At 58.9% G+C, this 15,065-nt stretch overlaps 1 protein-coding gene across 1 annotated transcript in view; it reads left to right on the top strand.

Annotated features, from left to right (window-relative positions):
* NCOR2 (nuclear receptor corepressor 2) overlaps positions 1 to 15,065 on the top strand; it is a 210,424-nt gene that overhangs the window by 128,777 nt on the left and 66,582 nt on the right. Inside the window, exons 19-21 of the mRNA XM_011988891.1 lie at positions 3,125 to 3,267; positions 10,573 to 10,720; positions 14,477 to 14,527. Of these exons, the coding sequence (XP_011844281.1) occupies positions 3,125 to 3,267; positions 10,573 to 10,720; positions 14,477 to 14,527 (342 nt within the window). The remainder of the gene's footprint in view (positions 1 to 3,124; positions 3,268 to 10,572; positions 10,721 to 14,476; positions 14,528 to 15,065) is intronic.

Here is a 15,065-nt window from a genome sequence, read left to right as displayed (position 1 = left end):
TTACTCTTACTGCTGTGGTCATTATTATTTTATCTTGACGCCATCCACCCCCTTCTCAGGGCTGCCTGAGACCCCCTCCTTTTTTTTTTTTTTTTTGAGTTGGAAGGTTTTATTAGACTAGGAGATTTGTGGGAGATATGAGCACTGGGCCCTGCCGGCCCACTTCTCTGGGCCCGCTCCCCGGGGCATCTTCCCAGCCCTATGTTTCCGGAAAACTTGGCCGAGGGGGAGACGCGGATGAGAGGATGTGAGTGAGTGGTCCTGGGGAGGGGATGGGGGACTGCGGGTGCAGGGGCAGGGACCGCAACGTGGCCGTCTGGGATTTGAGGCTGGGCAGCTGGGGCAGCTGGGGAGTTGGAGTTCTGGGCCCTGGAGTGGATGGGGGTCCCAGCCCATCCTTTCCCCCGTGCCCCCTCCTCTCTCTTCCTGCTGGGCTGAGGCTCTCCTGGAAGCAGGGGTGGGACCTGGATCTGTGCCTGGGAAGGTCTGTGATGCTCTGTGCAGAGGGGGCTCTCCAGGTGGACGGGGGCTTCAGGCTGGGTCTGGCGGGGTGGGCTCCAAGGCACGGTGGGGTAGAAAGTCCTTCTCCCTGTGCCCGGCACCCTCTGCCTGGGCTTCCCAAAACACAAACCAGAGGAAGCCAGTGCCAGCCTGCCCCTACCCCGAGGCCCTGGCCGGCGCTAATGGAACACCCACTCTGGTCCCTCACAGGGCAGTTAAGGAAACTGAGGCCGGAGAGCAGAAGGGCTGGCCGAGACTGCTGGCGAGCTCTGGCCAGGTGCCCGGGTGACTCTGCCCATTGCTCCTTTGGGAGCCGCATGTTTTCAGGAAGGACTGGGTGACCCCCATCCCCACCTCCATCCCCTCTCCCCTGCCCTCAACCCTCTCCCACTGCCCCCATGATTGGAGTTAATTAGGGTCCCCAACCCCCAGCCAGGCTCCTAGCCACCTCCTTATTTATTGACTGAGTTTGGAAATGTCAACCTCCCCAGCGTCGTCGGGCCACCCCCCCCCCCCCGGGCTCTCCATGCCCACCCAACCCGGCAGGCCCAGATGGGAGACCTGCCCTCTCCCACCCGGGTTCCGGGCCTCTGATCCCTCTGGCCCAGCATGTTTGCCTGGGCTCTCTTGGCCCCGGCTGGGGAAATATAAATAAACGCACGGCCCCGTCCACCAGGTTCTGGAAGTGGCAGCTGCTGCTGGCGCGGGCGGAGGGAAAGGTCAGGGGCCGGGTGCCACTTGATCCCACGCCCCGGCCCTCCCCTTCTGCGCCTGTCCTTGAGGAACCCTGAGGAGCGGGCCGTGAGGCCACGTGGCTCCCAGGGCCACAGCGGGCGAGCAGGTGGCCTGTCAGTCAGTGCCACCCCCACGCCACGGGGGCCAGAGGACCCGGAGGGCAGGAAGTCTGGGGCCCCATGCCCGCGTTGCCTGCCTTGGCTGGTCCTCTAAGCTTGGGTGAGTTGGCGGGACCCTCTGAAATCTCCCCAGGAGATTTCCCCCTCCTGGGGATGGGAAAATGGTCACAGCCACGACAGCAAGGATGAGAAGGAACCAAGTCTTTGAAGGGCTTTGCAAACTCTGTGTGTCACTTAGCCATGCCATGGGCTGATGTGTTGATGTTTCTGCTGCTGTTATTTTATTTGCGTTAGAGCCTTGTGTGTAGCAGGCAGGCAGCCGGCACGTGGGTGGGTAGGTGGGTGGGTGGGTGGATGGATGAATGAAGGAAGGAAGGAAGGAAGGAAGGAGGGAAGGAAGGAAGGAAGGAGGGAAGGAAGGAAGGAAGGAAGGAATGAAGGAATGAATGAAAATACCAACACAGACGGCTGCCCCTCGGCTCCACGACCCCTGAACCATTTTAGCTGGAGCTTGGCTTGCAGATTGATTTGATTCAAGGAAAATAGTCAAAAACTTCATTACGGGAAATCCTTCATTAAGTCCTTACAAGTATAGCTCCAGCTCAGGGAAGCTGCCAAGTCCCGAGCTACGTGATTCAGCCTTGGGGCCTGCTGCCCTGGAGGGGCACCCTCTTGCCTCACAGCCCCCTAGGTCAGGAGCGCTCCCTGTCTCTCCCACAGCCCTGGGAAAGTGGGCAGGCCCTACCTGCACGGGCTGGCTGGGCCATACAAGGTCACGCCGCTGGAGACACGGGCATAAATATAGAGCTGCCTGGCCTGTGCCTGTGCCTGTGTGTGCCACAGCTCGCCGGGCAGATGGGCCGAGGCCGGGGGCTTGGCTTCCCGGGCGCTGCCTCCGGTGCAGCAGGGGCTGTGTTTCTGCTGAGCCTGGTGTTTGTGGCCTTGAAACTAGAACGTGGGGGGCGGCATGCCGCTCTGGCCTGAGACCTGGGGATGGAGGGAACTTTTTCTGCCAATTCCTGGAGGGTCTCTTCCCACAGCAGGAGGTCTGTGAGGCTGAGAGAACCTCCTGGTGGTGCGGGTTGGGGTTTGAGAGCAAATTCCAGCCGCCCAACCCGGCCTGGTGGGCCTTGAGTCCCGAGTGGGCCTTTAGGTGCCCTTAGGGAGTTTGGGCCCTGGAGGTGCCCCAGTTAACCTGGGCCCGGAGGCTCCTGGCCCCAGCTCACCCCCACCCTGACCTCCACCCTCCCATCCCCTGCTCACCACGTCCCTTCCTTTCCCTGGGCCGGTGTGGCCGGAAAACAACGGTCTCCCGAGGCCTCGCCTGCAGCTGTGAGCGAGTGTCAGGGCTGGGTCACGTCGGCCGCCCTCCCGCCCAGCTTGGGGGAGGCAGGAGAGGTGGGGCCTGGGCAGAGGCTGTGCATCCTGGACATTCACAGCCCTCCGCCCCCAGACTTCTGCGCGGTGGCTCAGTGGGGCTTCACCTGTCGCTTTTGGCTCCTCCAGCCCAGGCCTTTCCCATGCATCCTGGCCTGGAGTCAAGTGACTGAGAAACCAGACCCCAGAGGCCAGGCCTGCCACCCTCTAGTACCTTCCCCGCCAGGGGACACGTGGCCCATCGCTGTCTCTTCTTCCCGAGGTCCTGGGCCTGAGCAGGGAGCCCCAGGCTGGGTTTCTGCTCCAGGCCCGTTTGCCCCCCAGGCCATGTACACAGGCCCCTCTGCCTGCCGGGCCTGGCCGCCCCTCACTGCTCTCCTCTCCCGAGACAGGTCTCCTGGAACACGGCCGCAACTGGTCGGCCATCGCCCGGATGGTGGGCTCCAAGACCGTGTCACAGTGTAAGAACTTCTACTTCAACTACAAGAAGAGGCAGAACCTCGATGAGATCTTGCAGCAGCACAAGCTGAAGATGGTGAGTCCGCAGTCGCCTGCGCCGCGCCCCCGGGGGCTGCGAGAGGAGCTCAGGCTGCCTCAGGAGGTGTCTCTGCACCCCAGGAGGCGTGGGCCAGGGAGGGGCCGTTATGCCGCCTTGTTAGAACTCAGTTTCTGGGGGTTCAAGCCTGGGAGTGCCCCGAGATGGCTGCAGCCCGCAATGCTGCTGTGTGTCCCTGCCCTGGAGAAGGGCCAGGCCAGCTGCCCTCCACCCCCACCCTGACCCTGCTCCGCTCAGACAGACACCTCTGGGGGCCCTCAGCCCCAGCTCAGGGTGTGGGGGAAGGAGCGCGGTGGACCAGACTGACTCAGCCAGGAATTCAGGCTGTCAGCGCGTTGGAATGAGGACCCGGAGGCAAATGGGTCCTGAGCGAGCAGCTCCCCCGCCCCATTTGACCTCACAGCTTTAGGGCTGCTGTGGCCGGGGAGGGACAGGTCTAGGGGGCGGGGAGCGGACATCTCAGCCCCAGCATCCTGGAGGGCTTGAGGCAGGTCCCGGGAGGCTGAGACCCTTCCCTCCTGCACAGAAGGTGCAGGCCCGCCTCGCCGCCTAATGGCCTCCAAGGAGCAGCCGCTTCTTCCACAGCTATTTCTGGGAATCAAGGAGCATTTTGAGGGAGACCTCTGCTGCCTTCCCTCTCTCCTTCACTACCTCTCTCCTTCCCTTCCTCCCTCCTTTCTCCCTCTTTGACATGCTTGCCAAGCATTTTAGAGCTGGGGAAACTGAGGCTTAGCCAGGCTCATCTGCAATGAATTGGGATTTGTACCCACAGTTATGAGATCAGCACCCACGCTCTTCATCGCTAGGCTGCGTGTTTCCTCATCGATACAGAAGCACGAGGGAGGGGTTGCATAGCTCCCCTCTCCGCCTCCCCACCAAACCGTGACGTCAGGCTGCCTTGCGCCTGGGTGTAAAGTGTATGCAGTGTGTTCCAGACAGGCCATGCTGAATTGCTCCCTCCCTGCAACCTGCTGAGGCCCAGAGAGGGTGAGCAGGCTGTGAGGTCACACAGCCTGCAGTGGGAGGGCCAGGTATAGCCTTGCCCTGTTTGAACTCTGCCCAAGTACTGTGCAGAATTTAAGGACATCCTTCCACCCTCCCAAGTGGGTTCTTCGTGAGTCATGTGTGCGCGCGGCTGCTGGTGGCTCCAGGACCGAGGGGGCACAGTCCCACGGCCCTGTGGTCAGCACTGAAATCCACCCTCTGGCCTCAGGGAGGCCCCTCCCCGTCACTTCCAGTTAAGCAGTGCCCCGCGTGCCCTCCACATCAGCCCCTGGGATTTGTCCCCAGAGCTCAGGGCTTCAGGCAGCGCCCTCCTCTTCTGGATGCTTCGGGCTTTCTGGTTGGGTGTAGAGGAAGGCACCGTGTCTGGCTGAATGTGCAGACCCCTGTTCCTAATACCTGCTGAGGTCCCTTATGGCAAAGAGGGCCCATGCCACAGCAGCCTGGGGGTGCAGCAGGGGGCCTGGGCCGGGGTGAGGGGATGTTGTGGGCCATCGATTCTGTCAGCCAGGTCAGGAGTCTGAAGTGGTCCATCCGGGATGACTCAGGGGCAGGGGTTTGGCCCTGAGCATCTCCCTAGGCACAAAAAGGGCCCCCTGGTTTCTCCCCAGCCTTCCTTTCTTTGTCTCTCTCTTCACCCCGCCTCCCCCTTACCCCGCCTCCCCCTCCGGGGTCCCCTCCGCCTGTCCCCCTCACCCCATGACCACAGGCGTCTCCTCCCCTGCAGCCTGCTGCCACTCAGCCTGGCTTTCCAGGCTTCCGCAGGGTGTGGCCCTGTTGTACCCCCAGAGACTCCAAAACCTGAGAGTGGCTTGGAGGACCAGAGACCCCAGCATGGTGAACCGTCCCATTAGGCCCAGGGCGAGACTGGGGGCAAGGCCCAGCTTGTGGATTTGGGCACCCCTGTGACCTTGGGCAGTGAATTCAGCCTTCTAAGCCTCAGTTTCCCCATCTGTAAAGTACGGGAATAACAGTTCTTATCCAAGAGGTCCTGTGAGGAGTGAACGAGTGATTACCTGTGAGGACCTTAGTGCCTGCCAGAGGGGCAATGCTCTGGGAAGGCGACCTGCCCTAGTTACTCTTACTGCTGTGGTCATTATTATTTTATCTTGACGCCATCCACCCCCTTCTCAGGGCTGCCTGAGACCCCCTCCTTTTTTTTTTTTTTTTGAGTTGGAAGGTTTTATTAGACTAGGAGATTTGTGGGAGATATGAGCACTGGGCCAAGGTGGCATGGGCCATGCTCAAGGCACCCTGTCATGTGTAGTAACCACCAATGAAGCTGCTGGCATGGACAAACATGCAGCCAACGATCCCACTGACGAGGGCCCTTCTTGAGTGGTGTGTGCAGGCACAGCCACAGTGTGCTGTGGGTTGGGAGCAGGGACTGGGCCCAGGAGACCTGAGTTTGAATGTAGGCTCTGCCACCTACTAGCTGTGTGGCCTTGGGGAAGTGACCAATGCTCTCTGCACCTCAGTTTCCCCATCTGTGAAATGGGGACAATAATGAAACCCACCTCAAAGGGCTGTTGTGGGAATGCACTGGGTGGCTGCCTACAGAGTGCTTGGAATGCGGCCTAGTGTGCCCCAGGCACTCTGCTAGTGAGAGCTGTGATAGTGCTGATGGTGATGCGCTCACGACTGATTGATTGATTGATTGATTGATTCATCCATTCATTCAGAGAGGCACTCCAGAAGGATGGTGCAAAGCAGGGCTTTGGAGCTGGTGGCTTCGCACCCTAGCTCCGCTGCTTAGTGACTGGGTCAAAGGATACTGGGCTTCACTTCATCTCTCTGTGCCTCAGTTTCCACCTCTGTAAAATGGGGCTAAGAATGGGACCCAGGCATAGGGCTGTTGAAGAACAAGTGTGTTTCTTTTTGTAAAGGGTAGTGCCTGTTCCTTGGTCAGCCCTCAATAAGCATCCAGTATTATTCTCACTGTCCATTCAGCAACCCCTTATTGAGCGCCTGCTGTATCCCAGGGAAGCGATGGCAGGTGCCCTGAGGGCAGACGCATGGATGGGGCTTTCCTGCTGGGCTGAGAAGCTGACACTTAGTGGACCATGGAGGGAGTGGAGGCTACATGGAAGGATTCTGAGCTGAGGCACAGCCCCCATCCAGGGCTGGACTCAGGTTGGGTCGTCCTAGTGTCGATGAGAGTGATTCTGATCTGAATGACACAGCTGATAAAGAAGGTGGCCCTTCTGTCCCCTGATGCTGAAGACTCCGGAGGCGTGGGCAGGAGGGGACCCTGAGAACCAGGTTGGGACCTGGATGAGAATGAGTGATTCGGGAGTGTGCGGTTGGTTCTCGCTCCTGGCCCACCTCGAAGGAGCTCCCTCATATCGAGGGCTGCAGTGAAAGCAGAGCAGATGCAGGGACCCATCATAGGGAGCGGGGCTCAGGCCAGGCCAGCCGTCTTGACAGTGGCCGCTCTTGCTGCAGTGGTGAGCTTCCCATCGCTGCAGTATACAAGCGGGTCTCACCCGGAGAGATGCCGCTGAACCTGGTGACCTCCGCCTCCTGCCCCTCCCCTGTGCCTTTCAGTCCCAGGGAGGAAGGCACATCCCAGTGAATCCTGACACAGTAACAGCCACCTCTGGCTGCTGGCCCAACCCTGTCTGGAGTACAGGAAGACATGTCACCCTTGGCCAGAGAAGGAAGGAGTGGGGAAGCAGAGGGTCAGTGGGTGTCCCCTCCTGCCTTGCACCAGGCCTGGCCTGAGTGTGGCCACAGGCGACGTCAGCAGGAAGCAGGATCCGGCGGGCGGGTGGGCAGGCGGGGCATGTCCCAGAGTTATGTAACACTTGGCCTCAGTGTCTTTTGCGAGGTTTCCCTCCCCCTCCTTATGGCCGAAGGTTACCCTTTTCTCCCATCTGTGAATGCAGGCCCCTCGGGCTCAGCTTCCATGTTCCTCAGTCTCTGTCCTCCTCAGCCTTGGCCCGGCCCCGCCTTGTTTTCTGCTGTTAATCTCTTCTACCTGAGGCTGCACAGGCCTACAGAGAGATGGTCCGGCCAGGAAATGTTTGAACCTGGCCGGCATTCAAATCTGGGTTCCTCGACTCATGAGCTGTGTGGTCTTGTGCGTGTGTCTGCCTCTCTGAGCCACTGTCCCTGTCTATCAGGTTCATTCATCTAAAGACGTAGTTACAGAGCATCTGTTCTGTGCCAGACACTGTTCCAGGTATGGTGGGAATATAGCAGAGAACAAAGATCCCAGCCCTTGAGGAACTGGTGCGAGAGACAGGTTCGCACACTCAATTTCGGAATGGAGTCTGAAGATGCTATGAGAGGAATGTAGTAGAAAATGATTGATGGTGGAGGTGGGAGGGATGAGCTAATGATGGAGTGATCAGGGAAGACCTCTCTGATGTCTGAGCTAAGGCCCGAAGGAGGTGAGGAAGTGAGTTATGCAGATATCTGGGGCAAGGGTGTCCAGGCAGAGGAACAGCCGGTGCAGAGGCCCTCTGGCTAGGAGGGCAATGTGTTTGTAGCACAGTCCCTGAGGAGGGAAGAGGGGAGAGCAGCTTGGAGAGGCAGGCGGGGTCCAGGACTGGATCACACAGGGCCATGTGGATGGACGGAGGACTTGGGAATTTTATCCAGGTGTTGGAGAGTCTGAAGCAGGGGGTGACATGCCCTGATATGCAGAGCGGCTGTGCAGATCCGATAAATTAATACCAGAAACCGCTTGGCGCATAGTAGGTGCTTAGTAAACATCAGCCGTAATGACCGATGCCATCACCAGCCTCTCGTATTCCACACCAGATCCCACAGTGCTGGACCATGTGTGTAAGGATTAACCGTAACTCCTGGGACTCTCCCTGAGACCCAGCCTTGTGGGGATTCAGGGTGTTGGCACCATCCTGGTCCGCTGCCTCAGAGGCCCCACCCTGCCCCCCACAGAGAGACCTTGCTCTCCAGGATGGTGGGCGCCACGAGCAGGCCGACAGGAGACCCCTGTTCCCTGCGAGACTCTGAGTATCTCCCATGTCCCAGCCACTGCCCGGGCAGCTCAAGGCACCCAGCCCTGAGTCTTTCCTGAGCCTCTGTCTGCCAAAAATAGATTCGGGAAGCAGGGGCAGCCCTCGGCCGCAGCCGCAGAACCCACATGCCACCACTTTCTCAGGCCGCCACAGGCTCGAACTCTCCTGGGAGAGGCTCAGGGTTCGGGGCAGGGCTGGGACTGGGCCCAGGACATGTGCGGGGTTGCAGAGCTGGGCATCCCCGTGGGCCCTCTGGGCACTGGCAGGGGCAGGGCTGTGGCCCTCCGGCCGACTGTTGGTGACGGAAACTGTGACTAACGGACGAGCAGACGTTTCCCTTTTCCTCCCTGCGTTCCAAGCGGCTGTGCTCAGAGGAACCCTGTTTGCTCAGGAAGAAGGCAGGACAGGAAGTGATCCTATTCCCTGCCTGTGGCTGGGGCTTGGAGCCTGAGAACCCTTCTCCTCCCCTTCATGAGGCCCAGCTCCAGCCTGGCCATGGTGAAGGGCCAGGGTGGGCAGGGCCCACCTGGCATTTGCCCGAGAGCAGGCTGTGTGGTCTGGATGTCAGGCAGCTTTTTCTTGGAATCTGGGCGCACCAGTGCAGAGGGATGTGTGATTCCCTGTGGCTGCCGCAAGGAAGTACCACAGACCGGTACAAACAACAGAGATGTATTCTCTTCCAATTCTGGAGGCCAGGCGTCTGGAACCAGTGTCCGCAGGGTTGTGCTCACGTTCAAGGCTGCAGGGGAGCCTCTTGCATCTTCCAGTGACTGCTGGCAGTTCATGACATTCCTTGGCTTGTAGCTGCATCCCTCCACATGTGTCTCGGCTGCCACAGGGTCTTCATGTCCCTGAATCCGTATTTCCCTCTTCTTCCACGACTGTCAGTCCTGTTGGATTTAGGGCCCACCCCACTCCAGTGTGGCAACATCTTAACTAATGACATCTGCAGAATCCCGTTTGTAAGTAAGGTCACGGTCTGAGGTTCCGGGTTGATGTGAACTTTGGGGGACACCATTCAACACAATACAGGGCTCTTGGCTGAGAGCTGCGGGTACCTCCAGGTGTGGCGGGGGGCCTGCCTCTTTCTCAGCAACCCCAGAGGGATCAGGCTGCTGCCGCTCCTGTCACACCAGGCTGTGGTGGGCACCCCCCAGTGTCTTTCCAGTCCCCCTGGGAGTCCCCAGTCACTTCGAGATGCTGCCTCCACGATGCCCCTGCTCTCAGCTGTCTGTGCGTTCAAGCCCACGAAGGCTGGCCTTTCACAGTTGCTCAGCAAGTCAGTCAACAAACACTTTCAGAGTCTCTGCCTGGCTCACCATGGGGACAAAGAAACACCCACCCCTGTGAGCCACAAAGATGAGCGGTTTGATGACGGTGCCTAAGTTGGGGAAGAAGGGTGGGCTCTGTGAGTGAGGAGCTGGGGTTCCTAGGAGCAGGGAAAGTGGAGGCCCCACGACGTGGGCTTCTTTCCATTCCGGGACACACCCGGAATGTTCCCCCGACGGAGGCCTTTGCACCTGTGACTCCCTGCACCTGCCACTCTCATCCAGAGCCTGGCTGGCCCCTTCCCTCCGCCGTCAAATCTTGGCTCAAATGTCACTTCCTTGCAGAAGCCCTTCCGGACTGTTCTGTCCAGAGGAGCACCTGCCCTTGTGCTCTTTGTCCCACCTCATTTCACCTGTGCAACCCTCTGAGTGGTGCTTCTGTGTGAAGAGCACATTGCTGGTCTCCCCAGCGGCAGGGCAGCCTCCGAGGGTCTACCCCTTGTCTACCCTGTGCGTTGTGTCCCCACAGCCCTGGTGTGCAGAACCGGGCACACAGTAGGTGTTCTGTAAAAATTCAGGAAATGAAATGCGAGCTTCCCAGGCTGACCTGGCCCCTGGGGACGAGTGAGACTTGCATAGCAAGGAGAAGCTTCTGTATTCATTCACTCCACATGTGCCGATGAAGCTGACAGGGTGTCCCCAGGAGGCGTGGTCACTCTGGCTAGGAGAGTCCTGGGCAGTGTCAGACAGGTTATCTCACGCTCAGGAAGGATATCAAGGTGGCTGGGGGGCCCGCCTGTACCCGGAGTGTATCTGGGGCTCAATGGAAGAATAAAGGCCCCGGTAAAAATAACCCCTGGCACGCTTGGTTGCCGAGGTGGGGTGTGAGGGGGATGGTCACCCTCATTGCCACATGGCCAGGATCACTGCCCCTTGCACCTGTGGTGAGGCCCCAGGCATGGGGAGTCCCCAAGCTGACAACCCAGGCCCCAGGCCCCAGCCCTGATCTGCTGCTTCCCTGTGCCCAGGAGAAGGAGAGGAACGCGCGGAGGAAGAAGAAGAAAGCCCCGGCGGCGGCCAGCGAGGAGACCGCGTTCCCGCCCGTGGTGGAGGATGAGGAGATGGAGGCGTCGGGCGTGAGCGGAAACGAGGAGGAGATGGTGGAGGAGGCCGAAGGTGAGGGCTGGCGCAGCTTGGCGGTGGCTGGCCGCTGTGGGTCCAGGCTCTGAGGGAGGGTATGGTGGGAACTGACCCCGGCAGCGTCCTCTCCCCTGAGTCATCTGGGTCCTTCTTAGAAGGGGCTTCGACTCCCTGGAATGGGAGGGCCTGACTTGCCAGAAACTCACCAGTAATGGGCACAAGATTGATGGCCACAGCAATACCGAGAATAATCAGCTTCTCTGGGAGCCCCAAGCCTCACTCAGCCCTTCTGATGCCCATGAGTTCAGTCTTATGCTTGGGTAACCGGATGTCCAGGCCAGCCCTGTGGGTGCCTGCTGTCTTTCACCCCATCTGGTGTCACAGTTTAGAAAAGAATTTACTTTGGAAAATAGTTTTGTTTGTTCGTTTTGTTTTTTTTTCAGACGGAGTCTTGCTCTGTCGCCCAGGCTGGAGTGCAGTGGCGTGATCTCGGCTCACTGTAACCTCTGCCTCCCGGGTTCAAGCAATCCTGCCTCAGCCTCCTGAGTAGCTGGGATTACAGGCACCTGCCACCACACCTGGCTAATTTTTGTATTTTTAGTAGAGATGGGGTTTCGCCATGTTGGTCAGGCTGGTCAGGCTGGTCTCAAACTCCTGACCTCAGGTGATCTGCCCGCCTTGGCCTCCCAAAGTGCTGGGATTACAGGTGTGACCCACCACACCAGGCCTGAAAATTGTTTTTTGACCAGAACTCTTTTACAAGGTAACCGGTATAAGTAGAACCTATCTGTCAGTCAGGAAGTATTGTAAACGTTATATAGTTATTTTTAGTGCCTCCTTTTACTCCCAAGTGTCCCTATTTGGGTGATAAATAATTCGGTCCCCTTCTTTGGTGTCCCTGTTTTCTGTATGGGGAAACTGAGGCTCGGGCACTTAAAGGTCTGGGCCCAGGTGCCCCAGGTACCACAGAGAGTGTTGTTCTACCAGCTGTAGACTAGACAGATGCCCCACCAGGTGAGTGCTGCTGAAGAGAGGGTGTAAAGCCATCATGTGCGTGGTGCTGGCAGGTCTCCCTGGTCCCCTGAAATGGAGGACTGTGACCACATGAGCTGTGTGTTATCCAGGGCTCCGGATAACACATGGCTCAATTTTGTTATCAGTGTTTATAGACCCGGGAACTGAACACGGGCTGCCCACACCTGGCCCCATACTCTTGGTCACGAGTTCATCCACCTTCGACCCCCTGTGGCTCTTTTTCTCTGTCAAAGAAGAAGTTGGGGGTCTAGACCGTTCCCACTGCGACGTGACCAAAAGCCCCTGGAGGACCCCAGCCCTTCTCGGTTGAGTGTCCCTGACTCTCTGAAGGAGACACGAGCCGCCCAGCGGAGCCCAAGTCCTTGGTGAATTCAACCCTCCTTCCTCCTGCCCCGTCAGGAGTCCTTCTGTTGTTCCCGTCCTCCCTCCCTCTCTGCCTTTGAATGCACCGGCTCCTCCCTGGCAGAAGGTGCAAGTCACCTCCTGGTTCTATAAGCCCGGCCTGCAGATAAATCCAGGCTCCTCCAACCTGCAGTGTTTCACCAGCCCGAATCCCAGCTCCTGGCTGGGAATGGGCAACTGGGCCCTTGGGTGACTGTCATCTCACGCTGGGGGTGGGGCGGAGGCCCTGAGTCAGGCCTCCCCACCAGCTTTGGGTCTCTCTGACCCAAGTTGGCCAAAAGCCTGGCCAGTGTCTGACAGAAGGAAGGCCGGGGCCGCGAGTCCCTTGGGTCATCCCATTTTGGGTTCTGGGTCTGTAGCCAGGGAGAAGACCCCGGGTACAGAAACCCAGTCCCTTCTGTAAATATCCCTCCAGCTGTCTGAATGGGCAGGATGCAGGCTTGGTGGGAGCACTGTAAGAAGCCAAGCTTTGGCCACACGTTAAAACCGGAGCAGACACTGCCCAGAACTGTGTGGCCATGACCCCTGCCTCGCTTGCAGGGCTTACAAAGCCCAGTAGGGATGGGGAGAGGCGTGCTCTGCTGGGTGGGGGAGGAGGGAGGGCTGAGCTGGCTGGAGCTGAGGCTTTTGTGACGACGTGGTGGTCTTCTGTGGCCACTCTGAGAGATCGGGGACAGAGATCAGAGGCCCTGATTAAGCCTTCTGGTGCCCAGGGTGTTACCCCATCTTAAGGATGAGGAGACTGAGGCTGGGGGAAAGGAGAACCCGTCCCATGGGGAGTCCTGGCACATAGCTGGTAGGCTCGGGGTCTGCCGGCCCAGCCAGCGCACACCGCGTGACCTGTCTTTTGTGCTCAGGATGGGGAGGTGAGGCAGGTGCTGGGTTGGAGCCTGAGGCTGCCCTGCCGGAATCTCCCCGGAGACCCAGCCAGCCCCAGCAGCACTGCAGGCCCCTCCCCGGGGGCGGTGGAAAGGACCTTGTTGATCTGGACTGGAAGTATACCAGCGCAGGGCTGGGAGGGATCCCCTGGCCCGGTGGTTTCTCTGGTAATAATAATCCTCATAGTGGATGAAGCAGGTGCTACTGTTCTCCCCATTTTACAGGTGGGGAGACTGAGGCATAGTGGGGTTATCCAAGGCCCTGCCTTGGATATTCAAACCCAGGCAACCTGGTACTGGGCACCTCCGGGCAGAAAGGAAAGGAGGCCATCTGGTGGTGTCTTTATTTTTTATTTTTGGTGGGTTTTTTTTTTGTTGCTCTTGTTAGGCACCTACTGTGTGTCAGGCGCTGCACAAAGCACTTCACCTGGATTCTAGGGCAGCGGTGGCAGGGTGTTCCCTGGGATTTGTTAGAAGTGCTGATTCTCGGGCCCCAGTCCACACGTACCAAATCAGAAACCTTCAGGGCATGGCGCAGCCACCTGCATCGTCACAAGCCCTTGGGGTGCTTCTCACGCAGGCTCCTGCCCCAGACCCTCTTGATAACCATGAGAGCGAGGCATTAACTGCCCATTTTGTAGATGAACAAACTGAGACCCAGAGGTTTCATCTCTGGTCCTGGGGCCCTCAACGTTGGCCTCCCAACGTCCCGTACTCTGACTGTGGAAGGAAGGGAATGACATTGCTGAAGTCACCAGGCAGAGGAAGGCCAGGGGTTGGAGATGCAGGAAGCTGGGCTCAGTGCTCTCCCCTCCACAGCGTGGCCTTGGGCAAGCTGATTAACCTGTCCACCTCCATTTCCTCATCTGTACATGAGAGATGATGGTCCCGGTGTTAGAGGTCTTAAAGGAATCATGTATGAGGAACTCGGCACGGAGCCTGGCCTGCACGCAGCCTGCGTTGCTGTCGTTGCTATTGTTTCTAAAAGAGGTGGCCTCTGCTCTGGGGCCTGAAGGGAGGCAAGAAGCAGGAGAGACTGGGGGATTGGTGGGGGGCAATGATGGCTGAAGAGGTCTCAGCAGACCCAAAAGCTTCTCCCTGCAACCTTGCCCACCCCTGAGGTCAGCACCTCCCACCCCAAGGCATCCTGGGAGCCTGATGACTTAGGGCAAGGACACCCAGAGTGGCTGAAGCTCACTTTTCACCCTGACCAACCCCATTATTGGCTGGCCTTGAACAGGCCACTGGACCAGCCTGCGCAGGGCTATTGCAGGTCACCTGCGGCCACTGGCCAGAGCCTGGAGGGAGAGGGCTCATCGGTCCAAGGTGAAGGGCAGTCGGGGCAGGAGAGCGAGCAGCAGCGAGGTCTCACTGCTGTGCACCAGGCTCCAGGCCCCTCTTGGCCACGTTGCCTCCTCCCTCACCTCCCACTACCTGGTGCCGCCTGGCTTCTAACTCTTCTCTGACTTCCTTCCAGCCTTACATGCCTCTGGGAATGAGGTGCCCAGAGGGGAATGCAGTGGCCCAGGTACGAATGTGGCCGGCTGGCCTGGGGGGTAGGGCTGGGCCGGGGTGGGCATCCCGAGGTCCCCGGTCCTCCACAAGGAACCCTGCTTCTGGGCACATGCTCTTTCTGTGAGCACCACCGTTTGTGTTCCGTGGCCTCTGGGCTTCCTTTCCAGCAAAGTGGCTGTTCCCCATGCTGGTCTCGGGCTCACTCCAGCAGACCAGTTTCCCGTCTCCACTGCTTCATTGATTTTCACTGGCACACTTGGGTCTCCCACCAGGTTTGATTTCCCTGATAGCAAATGCAGGGGTTTTCAAGTATCCCCATTTTACAGAAAATGGGAACATTGAGACCCAAAGAAGAACCTGGTGTGGGTTTGGGGGCTAGAGAGCCAGGACTGCGGCTGGGGTCTCCTCGCCATCCTTGGGTACATGCTTTCCTCCTGCCACTCCGTTAACACAGGCCACTCTCCTGCTGCGTAAAACCCATGCCAAGGCCGTTGGTGTGGGCTGTGCCCCGGGGGCCCTGTGCACGCACTGGCCTCATTGTCCACTGTGCC

The sequence above is a fragment of the Mandrillus leucophaeus genome, unplaced genomic scaffold, assembly GCF_000951045.1.
Source record: "Mandrillus leucophaeus isolate KB7577 unplaced genomic scaffold, Mleu.le_1.0 Scaffold34, whole genome shotgun sequence".
NCBI classification, from domain to species: Eukaryota; Metazoa; Chordata; class Mammalia; order Primates; family Cercopithecidae; genus Mandrillus; species Mandrillus leucophaeus.
This window is presented reverse-complemented; position numbering and strand designations above follow the sequence as displayed.